We start from the raw sequence: 19924 nt of genomic DNA, 5'->3' as shown, positions 1-19924 counted from the left end.
CACTATGAACTGCGTTCTTACAGCACAACTGTTAAGTCGGAACTATACTGTCAACAATTGGACCGTCTGAACGAAGCAATCGCCCAATCAGCCATCTTTGATCAAAAGGAAAGGAATTGTGTTCAATTCGCGAGTTTTTCCACAAAGGACGCACTTCTTATGTCCCATAGTGAATCAACGTTTCATATTAACCCAAAATATATTGAAATAAATACCTGAATATATCAGAAATTCAGAAAGCAAACTTCAAGCTCGCAAAACGACGTGAAACAACCGATGTCACTTGTAGAGCAAAAGTTTCCAAACCTTGGATCTCAGCAGGTATGTAGATACCTACAGAAAAAAATAAATATTCTGCTCATTATAAATTCGACAATTAGAAAAAATATCGGATTCCAAATTTGCATATTTAAATGGAAATCGGGAACTGACAAAGATGCAAAAATTTGTTGACTTACATTGAACCTCACTGCAAGTCCTGAGCAAAAATGGAATTTTCATTCGGACTAGATTTTTGTTGACCCAATTCCAAAACACCTCTAGCACTACTCTTAACTCAAGCAGACCGATTAAAAATTTTACAAACGTATATGGTTGAATTCTCAAAGAGATTTTTCACAAAAGAATCTAAGTCCACCGAAACAAAATACTTTATACACAGACCTGAATAATCACCGCAATGAGGAAACACAACAGATAATACTTTCAGAAGCCGACTGACGATGCAGGAACTAAAAAGCTATCCCTATATGAGTAATAAAATACCTACTTCTAGAACAACAAACACCAATGACACAATATATGCATTGGTTATCGATTCTACGCAAATTTACTTTTCTTTGCCCGCGATAAAAATACCGCCAAGGCAAATAGGGATGGTCGTAAAAGATATACCTCTACGGTGGCCGAACGCCGTCGAGGATATTAACCAGATGAAATCAAGTGTTTGTTTATTGGGGTCAATCAATTTCGTTGCCGAAGTCATAAAATCGCAAGATTGGAGGAACACATCAAACGGGCAGGAGGGGAGATTGCTATCGATTTGTGTAACAAATATGATCTAAATTAGCTTTCCAAGGCTCGATAAATAGGGCAGCCGGTTCTCTAATCGGCAATTTATGGGCTCACAGAAGGAAGCAACGTTGAGTTTTATTACGGACAGCGTCGAAGAATAAAGATTATGCAGAGGAATCCACATTCGAATGCACGAAAAGAAATTGAACTATTCCTAAAATAATACTTGGTTGTGGCTTGTTTTCACAAGAAATGAGGAAACTCATAACACTTAAATTTGCCCCAAATTGAGAATTCCACATTGTGGTATATTCTGCCTTTTTAATGGTTCTGTTGGATGATGCTATCAAGTCGAAACTTTGCCCAAAGTTTAAAATTATTATTCTACAAATACAGAAGTTTATTCTTTATATACACGCGAAAATTCAACCCAAAGGGATTTATTTTCACGTATACATGTAGGATCCAGTTATTGTTCCCTGTAAATAATTGAGATGGTCAACCGGATGCTTGGAGACCTATTAGTTTCTTCAAGTGTCGAGAGCATGGGCGCCCGCAGAAATTTTTCTCAGGGGGGGCAAAATGAAAATTATTGAAAAACGATAAGGCGTCCATGATTGTCATTGAAAACCGGAAAATTGTTGTGAATCCATTACTTTCCTTTTTTCCTTGCCCTTTGGATTGAGAAAGTTATATTGAGGGTGTTGTGCTGAAAAATGATACAATCAAAATCTCAGGGGGGGCCATGGCCCCCCCTGGCCCCCCTCTGCGGGCGCCCATGGTCGAGAGCAAGACAATTTCAATGAATTTCCAGGGAACGAATTGTTATTGTACATACAGGGTGTCCCATAAGTGGCACGTCACAGTGACACCGGAGGTAGGTCAGCTAAAAAGGGACCTAACCAGCCTAACATGACCCCAGTAAAAGTTGCATGGTTTTCGAGTTATTACCAAATTACGTTTTTTAGTGAATTTTCACCTTTTTTAACATTGTCAGGGTCAGAATTCTGCTGGAAAGCTCTCGAAGCTTATTTTTTTTGTTGTAATGGAATCTTAAATAGTTATCTAAGATGACATGGGTATGATTCTGTCAAAAAGTTATGTGGATTTCCGTAAATTAATGGATAAATCCTGATTTCAATTGCTAGCAAAACGAGAACTTCGACTTTGGACAACTGCTGTGAAAAAAAAATCCTTGAAACAAAACGAGCAAGTAACATAAAAAAATTGGGCATTTTAGACAGATTTAGAAATCTTATGCCCATAAAACTAGGTATTTTCATCATTTTACCGATGCCCTACTTAACTAAGTTGAAACTAGGAACCCCGCTATCAGGTAATTTTGCCGCTTGCTATGACATTACATTTGATACCGGGCTTTGTTATTATTTGTATATATATATAATCTTTATCCCATTTGTTACCTTTCGGTGTATGGGTTGTTATTATTTGTTAAAGTCACAATAGGGAAAAAGATGGATTAGGGGAAGCGAAAAAGGAATATTATTGAAAAAAAAGGTAAATTAATTAAAAACAGACAAAAGTGGAAAGAAAATCCCAACTTTTTTAATGAAGTGTTGTGGAGCGATGAATCGGCCTGCAGAAGGGACGGATAAGGAAGAAGAAGAAGAAGAAATCAAGATTTATCCATTAATTTACGGAAATCCACATAACTTTTTGACAGAATCATACTCATTTCATCTTAAATAACTATTTAAGATTCCATTACAACAAAAAAAATAAGCTTCGAGAGCTTTCCAGCAGAATTCTGACCCTGACAATGTTAAAAAAGGTGAAAATTCACTAAAAAACGTAATTTGGTAATAACTCGAAAACCATGCAACTTTTACTGGGGCCATGTTAGGCTGGTTAGTTCCCTCTTTAGCTGACCTACCTCCGGTGTCACTGTGACGTGCCACTTATGGGACACCCTGTATAATGTAAAAAGGATGTGTTATTCTTCGAGGTGTCGAAGATATGACATGGAGTTGTAAATCTTGAAGAGATTTACTGGGGGGTTGGGAAAGTTCGAAGACAACACGGTTGTACCAGATGTGTCGCATCTGTGTATAAGGTTCTAGTCCTTCGAGAATAATCGATTTTTAGGAATCCGCGAAGATCTTTGTGGGCGGTACGGCAAAATTCTTATTGGACTAGGGGATGGTACTTTCCCTAAGGGTGTGGTCAAGCCGAAAGAAGGGAGGTCGATATTCGAGACAGGGTAAGTTCCAATCGGCAGAGAGTTCAGTTCAAACTATAACGAAGACGGGTAAAGTTCAAGTAAACTCGAAGACGAGAAAAGTTCTGTCGGTCAACTTAAGACGTACGACGTAAAGAAGGTTCGCGGACTAGATTAAGACGAGTCGCGAACAAGTTAGAGACGAGACGACCGAAAACTTAAAGAATGACGAAGACGTGATAATCGAAGACGTTTCGAGTAATTAACACTCGAGTTGAAGACGAAATTCAGTACCGTAGTGAGAAACTTGTAATTAAGACGTAATTAACACCTTCTCAATACTGAGTTTGTACTGTATAATTGTGGCTTTGTAAATAGATGTAAATAATTCAAAAGAGTTTAATTATTACAAATCCAATAAAGTCACGGAGAAAAAGACGAAAGGCCAGGTAATCGAATCATACGTCTAGACGATCGATTAACCAAGCCTACATAAATATTGGGTGTTTCTATTTGAATTAGGGATTTACGGCTTGACTTGATATTCAAGCTATTTGACTTGAAATCAACTCAAGTTCAAGTCAAGTGGTAGTATTTCAATGTTAAGTCAAGTAGTTAATGAATAAATACCCGACTTGAAATTGAAAAGCCACTAATTGACTCGAACTTGATTTGATTTCAAGACAAGCTCGAGTCAAGTATCTTGAATATCAATTCAAGCCGTGAATCCTTAATTTCATTATTCTCTATGAATTTTGTATGGTTCTGATGGAGTTGTGGCGACAAAAAGCAATTAGACATTATGTCCAGCCGAATTTGTCGTCACAATATTCAATAGAAATGTACCTGCATTAGTGTAACAATGGTTTTTCGTGGTATCTGTGCATACAACTTTCTCATTCATAGGGTTCTCAGAAACATACAATAGAGAATATCTTTTCCCTACTCTGTATGTGTGCAGGCACCATTGCGCAGGCATACAACTTAGAGAATAAGAAAAGGAAGAAGAAATTCACGGTGTACAATAAGATTTTATGTTTGTAATCCAGGTATGAAACTGGGAAAATGAGAGTTCAGGGGAGTGAGTTACGAGGTGATGACCAGTTGAGTTAGTAGAGTGTTCAAGGATGTTTCCAAGTGCTGTACCTACCACAATAAAGTTCTCGTCTGTCGTCTATTAGTGTTTCAGTAATTCCCCCGAAAACGCGATACCCCAAAGAGTAATCAGCTTGAGATTTTGAATGGGACTTGAAATTGTTATTTTACATTTGAATGCAGAATTTAATCTTATTCGAACGATCATTTTTAGCGTTATTCAGATTTTGCCCATTAACAAACTTGAACGAGTCTTTCGGAATTCCAACTCAGCCTAGGTATATAGGGTTAGAACTATTTAAAGGGTCACTACAATGATAATTCTAACGGTTTTCGATATCCCTGTAGTAACCCTCTAAAAATTTCTAACCCTGTATATTGTATATTCGACTTAGGTTAACAGTCATTCTATCGTTATTTGAGTTTTTTCGTATAAACAGTCCACCTTGTTCATCAGCAAAAGTGAAAATACCGGGGCCTCAATATTATTATTGAGGTATTAGAAGGGATATACTGAAGATAGCGATTGCCCGATTATTTTCAATCGAAATCCTAAATCAATCCCAATTCAAAAATCATAATCATTAAAATATCCAACTCACCTTTAGACGCCACATCTAGTTCTTGTCTTGTGAAACTCAGGGTGTAATCCGTCACTGCACAGGTATGGAATTGACAGGCGAAAATGGTCTCTCTCCCTGTATCGCTTTTGTGGTAGCATTTTATCAAGATGTCACCTCTCAACTGAAGACCTTTCCGTTGCTCTCCTGCTACATTGACTGTGAACTGTCTGACACCTTTGGCTACCGAGTACACACCTGTAATATTTTTCGATATGAAATTTTGAGATCATTCCCAAGATAAGCTTATTGGTGCCAGTGAAGAGTACTTCATCCACTCGAACAATTGGAATTATTTATTTCGAAGTACAAAAATATGTTTTTGTCAATTAATTCGGTGAACTCTTTTTGGGACATGTTTCGATGGAAATTCTTCATGATTCTTCTTTCATAGTATTTTATTATTCGTCCCATTTTCAACAAACAAATAACTCAGTATTAGCCATTATTTCTAATGAATAGGTATAACGGATGGTTCAAAAGTTTGGAAACGGTGAATTTATTTCGCTCAAAGGTGGAAAATCGGAATTCTGATACTGGGGTCTTTAGTAATATTGCTCGAGGAATCGAATTTGCCCATCAGATTTTGGACCCAAAAGGGCCTCATACGAGATATGACCAAAATATTTTCTTCCTTTTTTGGACCCTATGCAGCGTTTATTGTTCAAAAATTTGGGGGCGTTCATTCAGATCAGGATGCAAAAATGCATATTCTGATACTGAGGTCCTTAGTAATTTTTATTGTTGAATCGATTGAGCCCATTAGATTTTGGGTGCAAAAGGGCCTTATACGAGATAAAAGACCCAACTGTGAAATATGCTATAAAAAAGATGGGTTTGCATTTGAAATTTCAAAGTTTGGCCTCTTAGCTTATACAGGGTGTCCCGTAAAGACCACGTCAAACCGAGGGAGAATGTAGATCAAAGGATAACCCACTTGCTATGACAAAATTCCCATTATAAAAGTCTTACCGTTTTCGAGATATTTCTTTTTTTTGAAAATAATGAATTTTTGCCCCTTTCAATAGTTTTGTCCTTACGGTTGGTACAATTTTACATCTTTTTGGTTGATTTTTTCAGTAAAATATTGCTGAAGAATGATTTCAACTCTTACGTTAAAAACATCCTCCGAACATTTTAAAGGGGGGCTATGAGAAAGATTTTTATTGGAAATTTTGGTAGTGGATTATTTTGTTCATGAAGTTTAGCCCATCGTAGTGGAAAAAAAATGTACCGAGCTACTGCTGCACATTACACCAATGAATTGTCTATTTTATAGTGATTTCAAAGAGGTATCACACAAGTCATTTGTTATTCAAAGAAAAAAGATATGGCTGTTTTTATCCAAATGGGTACGTTTCTGACAAAATCAAGTTTGTCAATTCTGTTAAGAAATCTTCGATATTGCATTTCTTAGTGAACAATGGCAATTGTTTACGTGCGAAAATATTACTCGCATAATTATTCACCTCAACAAAATTCAATTTTGCCGGCAAATTTTGCGAAAACATCATGCAGGGGCAAAAATTCATTATTAAAAAAAAAAGAAAAATCTCGAAAACGGTAAGACTTTTATAATGGGAATTTTGTCAAAGCAGGTGGGTTATCCTTTGATCTACATTCTCCCTCGGTTTGACGTGGTCTTTACGGGACACCCTGTATAAGGCTCTTTTGCACCCAAACCGAAGTAGTAACTAAAACTGTGAAACTCATCAAGAAATTGATATAAAAATGGTTTAGATAACTGAGTAAACATTTAGATCTATCATATTTGAAAAATTGGTGAAAAAATGGAAACTTTCGAATCTTTTGTGGAACAGCATTATGTGTTTGATATTCATTATAGCCATTGTATCTGGTGATGTTACTTAAGATTGAAATGACAGATATGAAATAACCTAAAATATTCATCTCTTTCTATTTTTTATGGCAATTATTATGGAACAAGATAACAGTCACATTTTGAATTCAAACGGTTTCTAAATTGGCCTTATTCCACTACCGGTGTTGTCATTGATAGCTGTACAATTCCATAGTTTATCAGACTGCTTTACATCATGACGTATGTGTAGGTAATTTGAGTATCGAAGTCTGATATTAGATTCGCTCACGTCTTATCAGCAATTGATTTTCCTCATACCTTGAACTGATGAGTTAACGTATCTAATCAAGACAATGCTAAATATTAATATCGTGAAGCATTCAGATTACCAAACATGAAACTGAGGTACCAGCAACGGTTTGGTAGTAAACGTCAATGTACCTCTAGGGATCTTCAACGTAATACTAATGAATTAATAGATTCTAATTCCGGAAACCATCAAGATCGGATGTTTGACGCATCCACTTCTATGCATTAGATAATCCAAATAAGACACTCACCAGAAGTGTATACTGGAAGTTGGCCTTGATACAGTTTCAAGAAGGCCTTGCATCCTCCTTGCTCGTACGTAGGAGTACCCAAAACAGTCACATGGGTGAGATAGAGAGGTGCAGTGTTTATCCTGATATTATGTGAAAGTAAACCAGCGAAATAGTCGACGTATCTGGAAAAGATAACAGTGCCTACTTCAAATTCGAGTGTTACTATCTCGAAAGCATCGAAACAAATATATTTTGCGCCAAAAATAGGTCATTCATTATGCTAATGCCAAGAGATCAAATGGATTAACTCATAGATGTTCTCACCTTCTGTTTGATGGTAAACTTATGGCACCTATGTTCTCTTCCAAGAACTTCCTCATGGAGAATCTATCGAGAGCTTGTTCAGCACTTCCGCATATACTGGAATAATGCATGTAAGCAGCTACTATCACCCCTAATTTGTCCTTATTTCCCCTGCAAATAACGTTAGTGGTGAAATTCAGGTCACTTTATCTGAGGACTTGATTATTTTATCAGTCCACCATTTGCGTGCTTGTTCTTGGGATGTCTAGGGTATAGACAGAGGAATAAGCACGCAAAAGCTTACGACTTCACGTCAGCTCCAACTTTCAAATGAGAGCCATATTTGTTATAGAATGGTGGAAATGTCAGTAGATAAAATATTCATTTGAATTTCTTTTTGAAAATCAAATATTTATCTGACACGTGCAGTAGACATGCAGGGAGATCCACTGAAATAACTCCTTGGAAAGATCCTGGATCAAAGAATGTTTCGAGTGAAGTTTCTTATTCTTTTTGAGAACATCGAATGCAGAAATTCAATGTGACTTTGGTGTTTGATTTCAAGGTCAAGTAGGTTTTATGAAGGAATATATATTTTTCTTGCAGAATATTGAACTTCTTTCATGCTTGAGATGGACATGATGTAATACTTCAAAGTTATTCCTCATATAATCATTTGTTTTTGTATTCTGTATGAACATATTATAATATAAAAACTTGTTTTTGTTTCTTAATTTTTTTTGCAAATGCACATATCAATTAACACTGCGATGAGAAAATCTCATTGAATGCCGAATTTTAAAATTGTTACTACAATCAGATTGTACAGGGTGGGCAAATAAACGGGGTATGTGGCTATATCTCAGAATCCACTAATCGTAGAGACTTGCGGTAAAAAATTGTATTACTAAAGTGTATAAGAAAACACACTGGAAATCGTTTTGAAGTTAATACCTCTACGCTAGGGGGCGTAATAGCTACCGTCGAGTAGAAAAATGAATTTTACTCGAAAATGTTCCATATGAAGTTGAAGAAAAAATATCATCAATGTAATCCTTGGAAAATTCTCTATCATTTTGAATTGTCACTTTCGATTTTACGACATCAAATAAGGGTAGGTGAAAGGGAGAAATCTGACTGATTGAAATGCCTGTAACTTCAGTTTGGCTCAACATTTTTGAGCAAATTAGATCTCGTATGAAAGATAATTTTTTTAATTTTCAACGAAGAATGAGATTCTGCAAGAGAAATTATATATTCCTTATAGGAAAAAATCTTCGTGAACTTGAAATCAAATTTCAAGGTCACATTGAACGTCTGCATTCGATGTCCTCCTGAAGACTAAGACACTTTCATCTGAAACATTTGCTGATCCAGGTTCTTCCCATCAAGGTATTATTTGAGTGGATCTTTTATAATGGGTTAACCTGTATTACGCAATTATGAAAAAAACTTACTTGGCATGTAAAACTGCTATCCGATGTTCATCGCCAGAAAGCCAAGTTTCTATTTCTTTACATATACTACATAGACTTTCAAGAGGGGGAGCTAGATCTCTGGACCAACCTACTTCTTGTACGTGTTTGTGTTCATTTTTGAGTACCCTTTTTGGTTCTGTGAGATTGAAAACCTGTAAATAAATACGGAGAATAATGTCAATTGAATCCAAGTGAATACCGGAATTAAATGAGTTATTCAATTTTCACTTTTTTATTATTGAAATAAAAATTGTTTCGCACCGCAGTAGCCTAATCAGATTTTAAATTTTGAATAAATGAATTTTCAAAATGAAACTGCCCCTTATAAAAGTGGATATGCGGGTGGGTGCATGTTATTAACAAGGTATCCTAGAAATTCCAACAATAAATGGTCTACAGAAAGTTTTTTGAAAGCGGCGAGTTGGTAAATTACACTTGGTTATTTAATAATAACAGGCCTATTGAGAAGTCCTCGGTCTATCGTAGTAAATAGTATATTATTCAACGAGCGGTAATGTAGGTCATAACTCACGCAGATGAAGTTTGCAGCACGAGCCGCAGGCGAGTGCTGTAATTCATCAAGTGAGTTATGACCATTACCGCAAGTTGAATACTATACTTTATCTACGACTATATCAATAAATACTAAGAAAAAAATACAGACTTAGAATATAGACAGAAGGAATGGGAAATAAACATATGTGCTCGATCCCGACTACAAGAGAGATGGAAACATAGTGTCACCAATCACAATCGAACTAGCTTCGGCTAGCTCGAATCCAGTATAGAGTACAGACATAGAACTATATTGAAAAACCTCAATAGTTGCCTATAAAAATGCATTAATATATCAAAAAACATTCCCTGTAAATGACGACTTAATGACCTTACTGCTACAAACTCCTTTATATTTTTTTCGGGCAAGTAATTCTGTATGGTAACATTAGCTGTTTGTCTTTTGAAAATGTATACCTATATAATATTTCATCTTCACTATCTGAATTAATCGTTTTCAGCAAAACATTCAGAGTAATTAGATATCAAATTAATTTGAAAACGTCAAAATTATTAAATTCCCTCGGACATTCCTCCCCTCAATAACAATAATGGAATGTTCCCTTTCGGCCAATCGAATAGAAACAGAGAAGTATAGAAGCACAGATCCATATTTTCCGATTTATTATAGTGAGTTATAGTAGTGAGTTATTATAACTCACGATGTTTGTTAATAGATACAATTAATTGCTCAAAAGCAGTTGAATAATGGATATATAATTCAATAGGAGTAGATAAACACATTTTTTTGGCTTAATTCGATTTTATTATTCAACATAGTTGCCTTCGAGGGCGATAAAGCGATTATAGCGATCTTCCAACTTTTCGATACCATTTTTGTAGTACGATTTGTCTTTCGCTTGAAAATAGGACTCAGTTTCGGCGATTACTCCTTCATTGGAGCTATTTTTTTTCCAGCGTGCATTCTTTTGAGGACTGAGAACAGGAAAAAGTCGCTGGGGACCAGATCTAGCGAATACGGTGGATGCAGAAGTAATTTGAAGCCCAATTCATGCATTTTCGCCATTGTTTTCATTGATTTGTGACATGGCGCATTGTCTTGATGAAACAGCACCTTTTTTTTCTTCAAATGGGGCTATTTTTCAACGATTTTATCCTTTGAACGGTTCAATAACACAATATAATAATCACTGTTGATGGTTGTTGATGGAGGTAATCAATAAATATTATACCTTGCGCATCTCAGAATACTGATGCCATAACCTTGCCAGCTGACTGTTGTGTATTTCCTCGCTTTGGATTCGGTTCATTGTGTGCAGTACACTCAGCTGACTGTCGATTGGACTCCGGAGTGAAATGATGGAGCCATGTTTCATCCATTGTCACATAAAGACGCAAAAATTTAGGGGTATTGCACCTAAACAGCTTCAAACACTGCTCAGAATCATAAATACGTTGTTGCTTTTGATCGATTGTGAGCTCGCGCAGTACCCATTTTGCACACAGCTTTCTCATGTACAAATATTCGTGAATGATATGATGTACACGTTCAGATGATATCTTCACAATGTCTGCTATCTCGACCAACTTCACTTTACGGTCATTCAAAATTATTTTGTTATCCTTTTTTGATTGTTTCGTCGGTGGCAGCCTCTTTTGGGCGTCCACTGCATCCGCCGACTTCGGTGCTCATTTGACCACGTTTAAACTAAGCATATGATGGTTGATATTCCTGGTGCAGACCCCGAAAACTCTTCATCAAGCCAAGATTTTGCTTCAACTGTATTTTTTCCCTTCAAAAAGCAATATTTTATCAGCACACGAAATTCTTTTTTCCATCTTTTTTCAAATAAAAAAAGTAGCTACACTCACGACGCAATATCTCACAAACTAATGATCGGACTGCTGTCAAATTTTGACACGTAACGTTTGAAGGTGGGAACTAACTAACTAACTGAAATTCATATGGATTTATAATAATAATAATAATAATGAGCTTTATTTCAAATAAAGTAGGTTCATGTACAAATACATTGTCTACCTGAAGTGAAACAGTGTCAGATAATAATCTTTAGTCTATTTTATATCAAATATTATGTACCAAGAATTCTTCCACTGTATATGGTTCAATCTGAAGCAGCAACTTATAGACTTCCTTCTTGAATAGTTTGAGGTTGGTTATGTCTCTCATCTGGTTTGAAAGTCTATTATAGTATTTTATACACCTGTATTCTGGTCCTTTCTCTGTGAGTGAAAGCTTATGTATTGGATATTTTAGTTGAGTTGTTCTTGTGTCATATTTTGTAGAGGTTTTGGTTTCGAAACAGTTTCTATTTTTGAACACAAATATCAAGCATTCTTGGATGTGTATCGCTATGGCTGTAAGTAGTCCATGTTTCCTAAATATGTCCCTGCATGTTTCTCTGCATGGCATTCTCATTATTGTTCGAATAGCTCTTTTTTGCATCTTTAGCACTTGCTTCATGTTATTACTACTACCATAAAACATAATACCATACCTTATTTTGGCTTCAAAGGTTGCCTGGTAGACAACTCTCATAGACGATGAGTCAAGATAGTTTCGTAAAACACCCAATGAATAACAAATGGATCCCAGTTTTGTACACAGGCCTGTAATATGTTCATCCCAGTTCAAGTTCTCATCTATAGTTAACCCAAGAAATCGTCCTGAGGTCTGAAGATCAAGTTTTCTGTCATTTAGCTGAATGTGAGAAGGTGTTTGAAAGTTTGCATGTGTGGTTTTAATAATTATAGCACATGTTTTTTCTACATTTAAACATAAATTGTTTGATTGAAACCAGTGATTAGCCTGTTGGAGAATACTCTGTACTAAGTCTGCAATCTGGGGCAAGATGTCCGCCTTCAATATAAAACTTGTGTCATCGGCATAGTTTACCATGGATGTATTCGGATCAGAACGTAGTACACTCATCAGGTCGTTGATGAAGATGATGAAAAGTATCGGTCCCAGTATACTTCCCTGGGGAACTCCAAATTGAATCAATGCCTCCTCGGATAAAGTTCTCGTGCCATTACCATCTATAATTACTTGTTGTTTTCGATTTGACAGATATGACCTAAACCACTCCTTCTCTTTTCCTCTTATTCCGTAACTGTCCAATTTATTTAGGATATATTTGTGAAACAAGGTATCAAAGGCCTTAGATAAGTCCAGCAGTAAGGCGATTACCACTTTGGAATCCTCCAATGCATTCAGTACATCAGTAATGAACTGGAATGTTGCTGTTGTTGTTGATTTTCCTTTCACATATCCATGTTGAGTGGAACTTAAAATTTCCTCATTTATAAGAAAATCTACGAGTTGTTCACTTATTGCCAGCTCTAATATTTTTGAGAATGCTGGTAGTAGGCTGATTGGCCTATAGTTTTCCGGTTCATTCTCTTTACCCTTTTTGTAGATTGGTTTTATGAGTGCTTTTTTGAGCAATTCAGGAAATACACCATGCTTCATGGAGTTATTCACAAGGTATGTTAATGGAGTAGCTGTCTGATTCATACAGGCTTTAACTGTGCACATTGGAATGTCGTCAAATCCAGAACTATTTTTGTTTTTTAATTTTCCTATTATCTTGAGAGTTTCTTCTTCAGTTATCAGGCGAAATTTGAAATTGTTACTGTTGCGTGTGATATCATTCTGAAATGGAATGTTTTGGTTCTGTTTTATTTTTTCTTCAGCTGCTGTTGCAAAATGACGATTGAAATTATTTGCTATCTCTAAAGGATTTCCAGGAATCTCTTTGTTGATTTTCGTGTTGTTTTTGATTTTTGCTACAGTTTGCCATAGTGTTTTCATCTTGTTATCAGACTGAAGGATTTGCTGCTTATATCTTTCTCTTTTCTCATCTCGAAGCATTTTGTCATATTCCTTTTTTACCTCCTTGTATGCTCCCATAAAGACTGGATTGAATGTTTTACAAGTGTGTAATATGTCAAGTCTGGTCTTGCATTCTGTAATATTATCATTGATTGGCTTTTGTTGTCTTCTAGCAGTGGTTTTATTTTTTCTTATCGGACAAGCATAATCTAATTCTGTTTTGAACATATTTGTGAAAGTTCTCCATTGCTGATCTACTTCCTTCTCTGGAATTTTATATACAGCATTCCAATCTAAAAGCGTCAGTCTTTCGATTAAATCTTGGATGTTATTGGCTGTAATGTTTCTTTTATATTGATATTCCTCTGTTTGTTCTATTTCTTCCTGAAGAGTCAGTAGTGTGCTGTATCGTGGTCAGAAATATGTGTTCTTATTATTTGTGATGTAAAGTTTGATTGATTGATCAGAATGTTGTCTATACAAGTTTTTGTAACCAATGTTGATCTTGTTGGTACATCTATGCTAACGTTCAGTCCATATGAGTTTAACAATTCCACAAAGCAGATTGTGTTCTTGTGAGATTTATCTAAAAGGTTAATATTGAAGTCACCTGCAATTACAACAGTTTTATTAGTCCAGCAGATTAGCTGAAGAATCTCCTCGAATTTTTTGATGAATTCTTTTGTTTGACCTGGAGTTGTGTAAACTGATAAAATTAAGATGTTCCTAGGGCCCATCTTGACATCTACTGCAGATATTTCCAAAATTTTTTCTACCGATTTTCTGACCAGGTCCTTCATTTCTTGGAATTTTATGCCCTGCTTTACATATATGGCACTACCACCATGCATGTACTCAGTACGACAGAAAGCACTAGCAAGGTAGAAATCCTTGATGTTATGGTTTTGGAGCTGTTCTTTCCTCTTCCAGTGTTCTGTTACGCAAATTATCTTTAGTTCGTTTATATCCTGTGCTATTTTTTCAAGGTGTTCAGTCGCATTATTGATAGATTGAACATTTTGGTGTAGAATTGATACATTGCATTTGGATGTTGTACTTGATAGTATTTGGTGTTCATCATTGCCCAGGAAAGGAAGTATTCTTACTTAGGAACTCTTTATGTTTTGAGAAGTCGAACCTCTTAATTCCTACTCCTTCTGGCCAGAATGAAGGGTCGTACAGCACTTCTTTTTTATTTATTGGAGCTGTTACAAGAAATCTTTTACTAAAGCTAGGATCTCCATCTAGTTGCTTTACCTCAATATTACAAGTTGAAAAATCTTGCTGTTTTTTAATGTAATCCCTAATTATCTGTTCCGAAACGTGTTTGTTAATACGGTATATATAGATCCAGACTTTTCTTTCGATTGCAGAGAAACCCGTGGTTTTTTCTTTGTCTTCAAGTTTTGCCGTGCCAAGGTTTTTCGCAGATATTATTCTTCGATTGTTCCGCCTATTCATTACAACTTTGAATTCGTCAGAAGTTTCTTGAGATATCTTTTTCGTTTCATTTTTGGGTTCAGTAGTTTCGTATTGGGTTTTAGATGTTTGTTTTTGTTTATGTTGATAATTTCGATGTTGACTGTCATTTCTGACTTTGACATTACTTACGTCGGGTTCTGTGGTTTGTGTGCTGATACCTTTTGTGACGTTCGCATAATTGCGCGCAATTACCGGATTGGTGGGAATTTGAAGTTCTTGTTTAGACGATGAATCGTTGTTTATAACAGATCTTGGATATCTGTTTTTTTCAGGAATGTTTACATCATTTTTTGTTAGGTCTTTCAATCTGTCCAATAATAATGAATTGTTTATGCTTAAAACATTATTTTTATCCTTCATTTCTTCCACTAGTATTTTAAGGTATTTTACTTCTAGCCTCAGCTGATTTACTTCTTCATTTTGATCTTCTGGGTTGGGTTTAATTTCGTCGTTCTTCGCCGTAGTACAGCACTCAACGATCATTTCACTGACGATTTTAACGTTTTTGTTCCTCTTCACGCAACTATCGTGAAAAATAGAATAGCAGTTTTTACAAATGCATGTTTTAGTTGCTTTTGAACAACACTTGAACATTTTTGAACCCGTATATTCACAATTATTTGCGAAATCTTCACCATCTCGATCTGACACATCTGCATCAGTTGCCGCCATAATATAATAATATTATATTATTTAATACTAGCACCGCCATCTGTGCATCATACCGTGGACTTTTCAATTAGCCTAATATTTTTATTTTATTGTCTCACGTCATAATCCGTGAACAATGTTTCATAGTTTCTCAATTTTGAATATTTCAATATTTATTACTATTTTATTATATCGGATGATTTCTTCAATTTTCTTTGAAAATACGTGAATTAATGGCTTCATCATTTAAATTGATCAAGATGAATTGATTTAATTCTACGCTATACATGGTTTCGCTTTCCATAGAATGAAAGTAAATCATAATCACATTAGAAAGACAAGCCTCCTTGAATTTATCACTTCGTATCAGGATATCAACTAATTCATGCTTTATTAATTCAAATAAATCAATTTTTTATTCGCTACCATTTATTACATTCGATGCTAGACAGGAAAGATTCACGAGTATTCTGATATAGCATGGATTCAATCAGGAGATGCCTGCTTGATATTAATCGAATCACGAAGTCTTATAAGTAACATTAATTGGCTTCATCCATGAAGATTTTACATCAACCGCATTCGGTTTCATTTGCATGTAGATAAGTCGAATGTCAAAGCTTTATGATTCATATAGATTCGTTATTTCTTATGGCAATTCCTACATTTCTATGCAAAGTATAGAGCAAAAACGATATTATGTTTCATCCAATTTGGACAGAAAATAGGAGGATTTATATTAAACATGTATACAGTGGTGACCTAGTATCTTTGAAAAATTTGTTAGTTACCTACGATGTATACCTATGTATAATTTGATATTAAAGGAGTATATTTCAAAATGAATAAGTTTATTCCACCGCAAAGACGAAGATATGCCATTATATCTGCCATTTCATTGAGAATAAATGTCGTTCACATCAATATATTCCAATTGCGGCAATAAAAAATCATTATTCATAGCTCGGTAGCGCAATCCATTCACCGTAACAGTTGCTTCAGTCCAATTTTCGAATAAGTAAGGTTCAATCTTACAACCAGCCCAAAAACCACACAAGAGAGTGACTCGTTGAAGATGGAGAGACTTTTCAACAATCATTTTTAGATTTTTCCAATCCCAAATGCGATAATTCTGCTTATTATATTGCTTATGATATTTCGATGAGAGTCCGGATAATTTTGATGGTGTTGTTCGACCGGCTTGAATACTCAAAACCTTAAAAGCCTCAAGGCCTGAATCTTCATGCAAAATAAGTAGTGTCATTTGCGGAATGCCAAATTCCCAAGATTGACGAAGAATCGGCAAACCTGGGTTTTCATAAACAAAACGGGCTACAGCAGCCATATTCTCAGTTGAGCTTGAGCCACGCACACGGTTTCGACTCTTCACATCACTAAATTGTCCTAATAGATCAAATTTTTGGACCAATTTCATTATTGTCGACCGAAGAGGTGCTTCTCGACAACAATATAAATGCGTTGTTAGAGAGGTATCGTTACATTTTTATTAATGGCGTAGTTTATACTTGTCAAATGTCACCTGTCCAGACAGCGGGCTTTTCAAAATTGAACCTCTGATTGGAAAACCATTTAGTATAGGGTGTTTTTTTCGAGGTATATAACTTTAAGTTGGCATTACTGTTCAATATGGCGACCGATTTAACAGCTGTGAAGTGATTTATTCTCAGTTTGGTTCGGCAATTCATCATGAATAGACTCACGCCTGAACAACGCTTGCAAATAGTGCAATTTTATTTTGAAAATAATGGTTCTGTGCGGAATACGTATCGCGCATTTTATTTTGTTTAGCGATGAAGCGCACTTCTGGTTGAATGGCTACGTCAACAAACAAAACTGCCACATTTGGAGTGAAGCTAATCCTCAAGTGTATGTCGAAACACCGTTACATCCAGAAAAACTGACTGTTTGGTGCACTTTATGGGCTGATGGAATCATTGGTCCGTACTTCTTCAAAAAGGATGATGGCCAGAACGTTACAGTCAATGGTGATCGGTATAGAGCCATCTTTACTAACGTTTTCATGCCTGAATTGAACAACCATGATGTCCAGGAGCTGTGGTTACAACAAGACGGCGCAACATGTCACACAGCTCGTGCCACAATCGATTTATTGAAAGACACGTTTGGTGACCGCCTAATTTCACGTGTTGGACCTCTGAATTGGCCTCCAAGATATTGTGATTTAACACCGCTAGACTTCTTTCTGTGGGGCTATGTAAAGTCATTGGTCTATGCGGATAAGCCACAAATCCTTGACCATTTGGAAGACAACATTCGCCGTGTTATTGCCGATATACGGCCACAAATGTTGGAAAGAGTCATCGAAAATTGGACGTCCAGATTGGACTACATCCGAGCCAGCCGTGGCGGTCATATGCCAGAAATCATATTCAAAATGTAATGCCACAAGATTATCTTGCGGATAAATAAAATTCATGTCAATCGAATAATCCATCGTTGTTTCATTACAATTTAAAGTTCTATAGCTCTAAAAAAACACCCTTTATATGTATTATGTATGATTTGATATTAAAGGAGTATATTTCAAAATAATTAAGTTTATTTCCTCGTAAAGACGAAGATATACCATAATATCTGCCGTTTTATCGAAAATAAACGTCGTCCACATCAATATATTCCAATTCCGGCCATAAAAAATCATTATTCATAGCTCGGTAGCGCAATCCATTCACCGTAACAGTTGCTTTAGCCTCATTTTCGAATAAGTAAGGTTTAATCTCACAACTAGCTCAAAAACCGCACAAGAGAGTGACTCGTTGAAGATGGAGAGACTTTTCAACAATCATTTTTAAGTTTTTTCAGTCCCAAAAGCGACAATTCTGCTTTTTATATTGCTAATGATATTTCAATGAGGGTCCGGATCATTTTGATACTGGTATTCGACCGGCTTGAATACTTGTGTTAACTGAACCTTATAAGCCTTAAGGCCTAAATCTTTATGCCAAATAAGTAGTGTCATTTGAGAATTGCCCAATTCCCAAGATAACGTCAACAGCATTACTATTGCTACAGCAGCAATATTCTCAGTTGATCTTGAGCGACGCACACGGTTCCGACTTTTCACATCACCAACTTATATTGTCCACCGAGGAGGTGCTGCTCGTCAACACTATAAATGCGTTGTTAGAGCGGTATCGTTACATTTTTAGTAATAGAGTAGTTTTTACTTGTCAAATGTCAAAAGTGACAGCTGTCCAGTCAGCAGGCTTTTCAAAATTAAACCTCTGATTGGAAAACCATTTAGTATAATGTTGATCAGTAGGGTACGGTGAATCGTCTAAAACACTGGTGTGCTCAATTACTCTTGAAAAACCTCAAGATTAAATCCAATCTCTTTGGATTTCAATGGTATTGGCCGCTTTTCACTTGACTTCCATATCATTTTTAATGACGGCGCTCACGTTGTCTTTCTGTCATCGAAAGAAAAAAGATCCCGTCGGACACGTCGTAATGTTCGGTAGGAGGATCGAATGGAAAAACGAGGCCAAGTATCTGGGAGTGATACTTGACAAGAAGCTCACTTGAAACCAACACGTCACATCAGCTGTGACGAAGGGAAAGACAGCAGCGGCAGCGTTGCAACCTAAACTTTGCAAAAGCAGCAAAATGTCTCTTTCCAACAAGATTCTTTTTTATAAGTCCACCATTCGGCCGGTTATGTCTTCCGCATGTCCGGCTTGGGGAAACGCTGCAAAGACGCATCTGCAGAGACTTTGAGTCGTGCCGAATACGATCCTAAGACGAGCCGTAAATGCACCATGGTTTGTCAGCATCGTACGGATACATAAAGACCTGCGAATACCATTTCTAGACGACCATCTTAAAGATCTGAGCGTGAAGACCTTCATTGAAATGGAAAATCACGCAAACCCTCCAATGAGGAAGGCTTGCGACTACGACGAAAAAGCTCCTAGAAAACACAAACGACTGAAGATGGCACTTCCCTAGGAAGTGTGCGTTGAAGCCAAAACCTCACTGGCACAGAGATTGTGTAATGATTACACAAACTTTCTGAGTGGCATATTGCCACCTGCTAGAGCAGAATCAAAATAGCTCACCAGAGGTGAATTATATTGAGATGGAACAGTAAAAGGCTAATAGCCTGACTGTAAAAGAGAAAGAAGTTCTGAGTTCTAAGTCGTCTTTTTGTCAATGTCGTGTTGAACTACTTTTGACAGAACAAATGAAAGTTTTGAAATGATGCTGTTGATTGTTTTATTCTTTGTATAACGCCACCTAAAGGAAGAATAGTGAAAAGGACCTATGCCGAGCCAGAATTATCTTAAACAAAATCTAATCAGTGAATACACCAGTATTCTAAACA

General features: G+C 36.2%; 1 protein-coding gene across 21 annotated transcripts in view; it reads right to left on the bottom strand.

Annotated features, from left to right (window-relative positions):
* LOC123678523 (tensin) overlaps positions 1-19924 on the bottom strand; it is a 320051-nt gene that overhangs the window by 60540 nt on the left and 239587 nt on the right. For all 21 annotated transcript variants that reach the window (XM_045615584.1, XM_045615581.1, XM_045615572.1 and 18 more), the window contains 4 exons: positions 9033-9205; positions 7597-7746; positions 7291-7454; positions 4891-5106 (listed from right to left, as the gene is read on the bottom strand). In XM_045615584.1, coding sequence (XP_045471540.1) covers positions 4891-5106; positions 7291-7454; positions 7597-7746; positions 9033-9205 — 703 coding nt within the window. The remainder of the gene's footprint in view (positions 1-4890; positions 5107-7290; positions 7455-7596; positions 7747-9032; positions 9206-19924) is intronic.

Source organism: Harmonia axyridis, chromosome 4 (assembly GCF_914767665.1).
Source record: "Harmonia axyridis chromosome 4, icHarAxyr1.1, whole genome shotgun sequence".
NCBI classification, from domain to species: domain Eukaryota; kingdom Metazoa; phylum Arthropoda; class Insecta; order Coleoptera; family Coccinellidae; genus Harmonia; species Harmonia axyridis.
The sequence above is the reverse complement of the archived record's forward strand: the minus strand, read 5'-3'. Positions and strand labels throughout refer to the sequence as shown.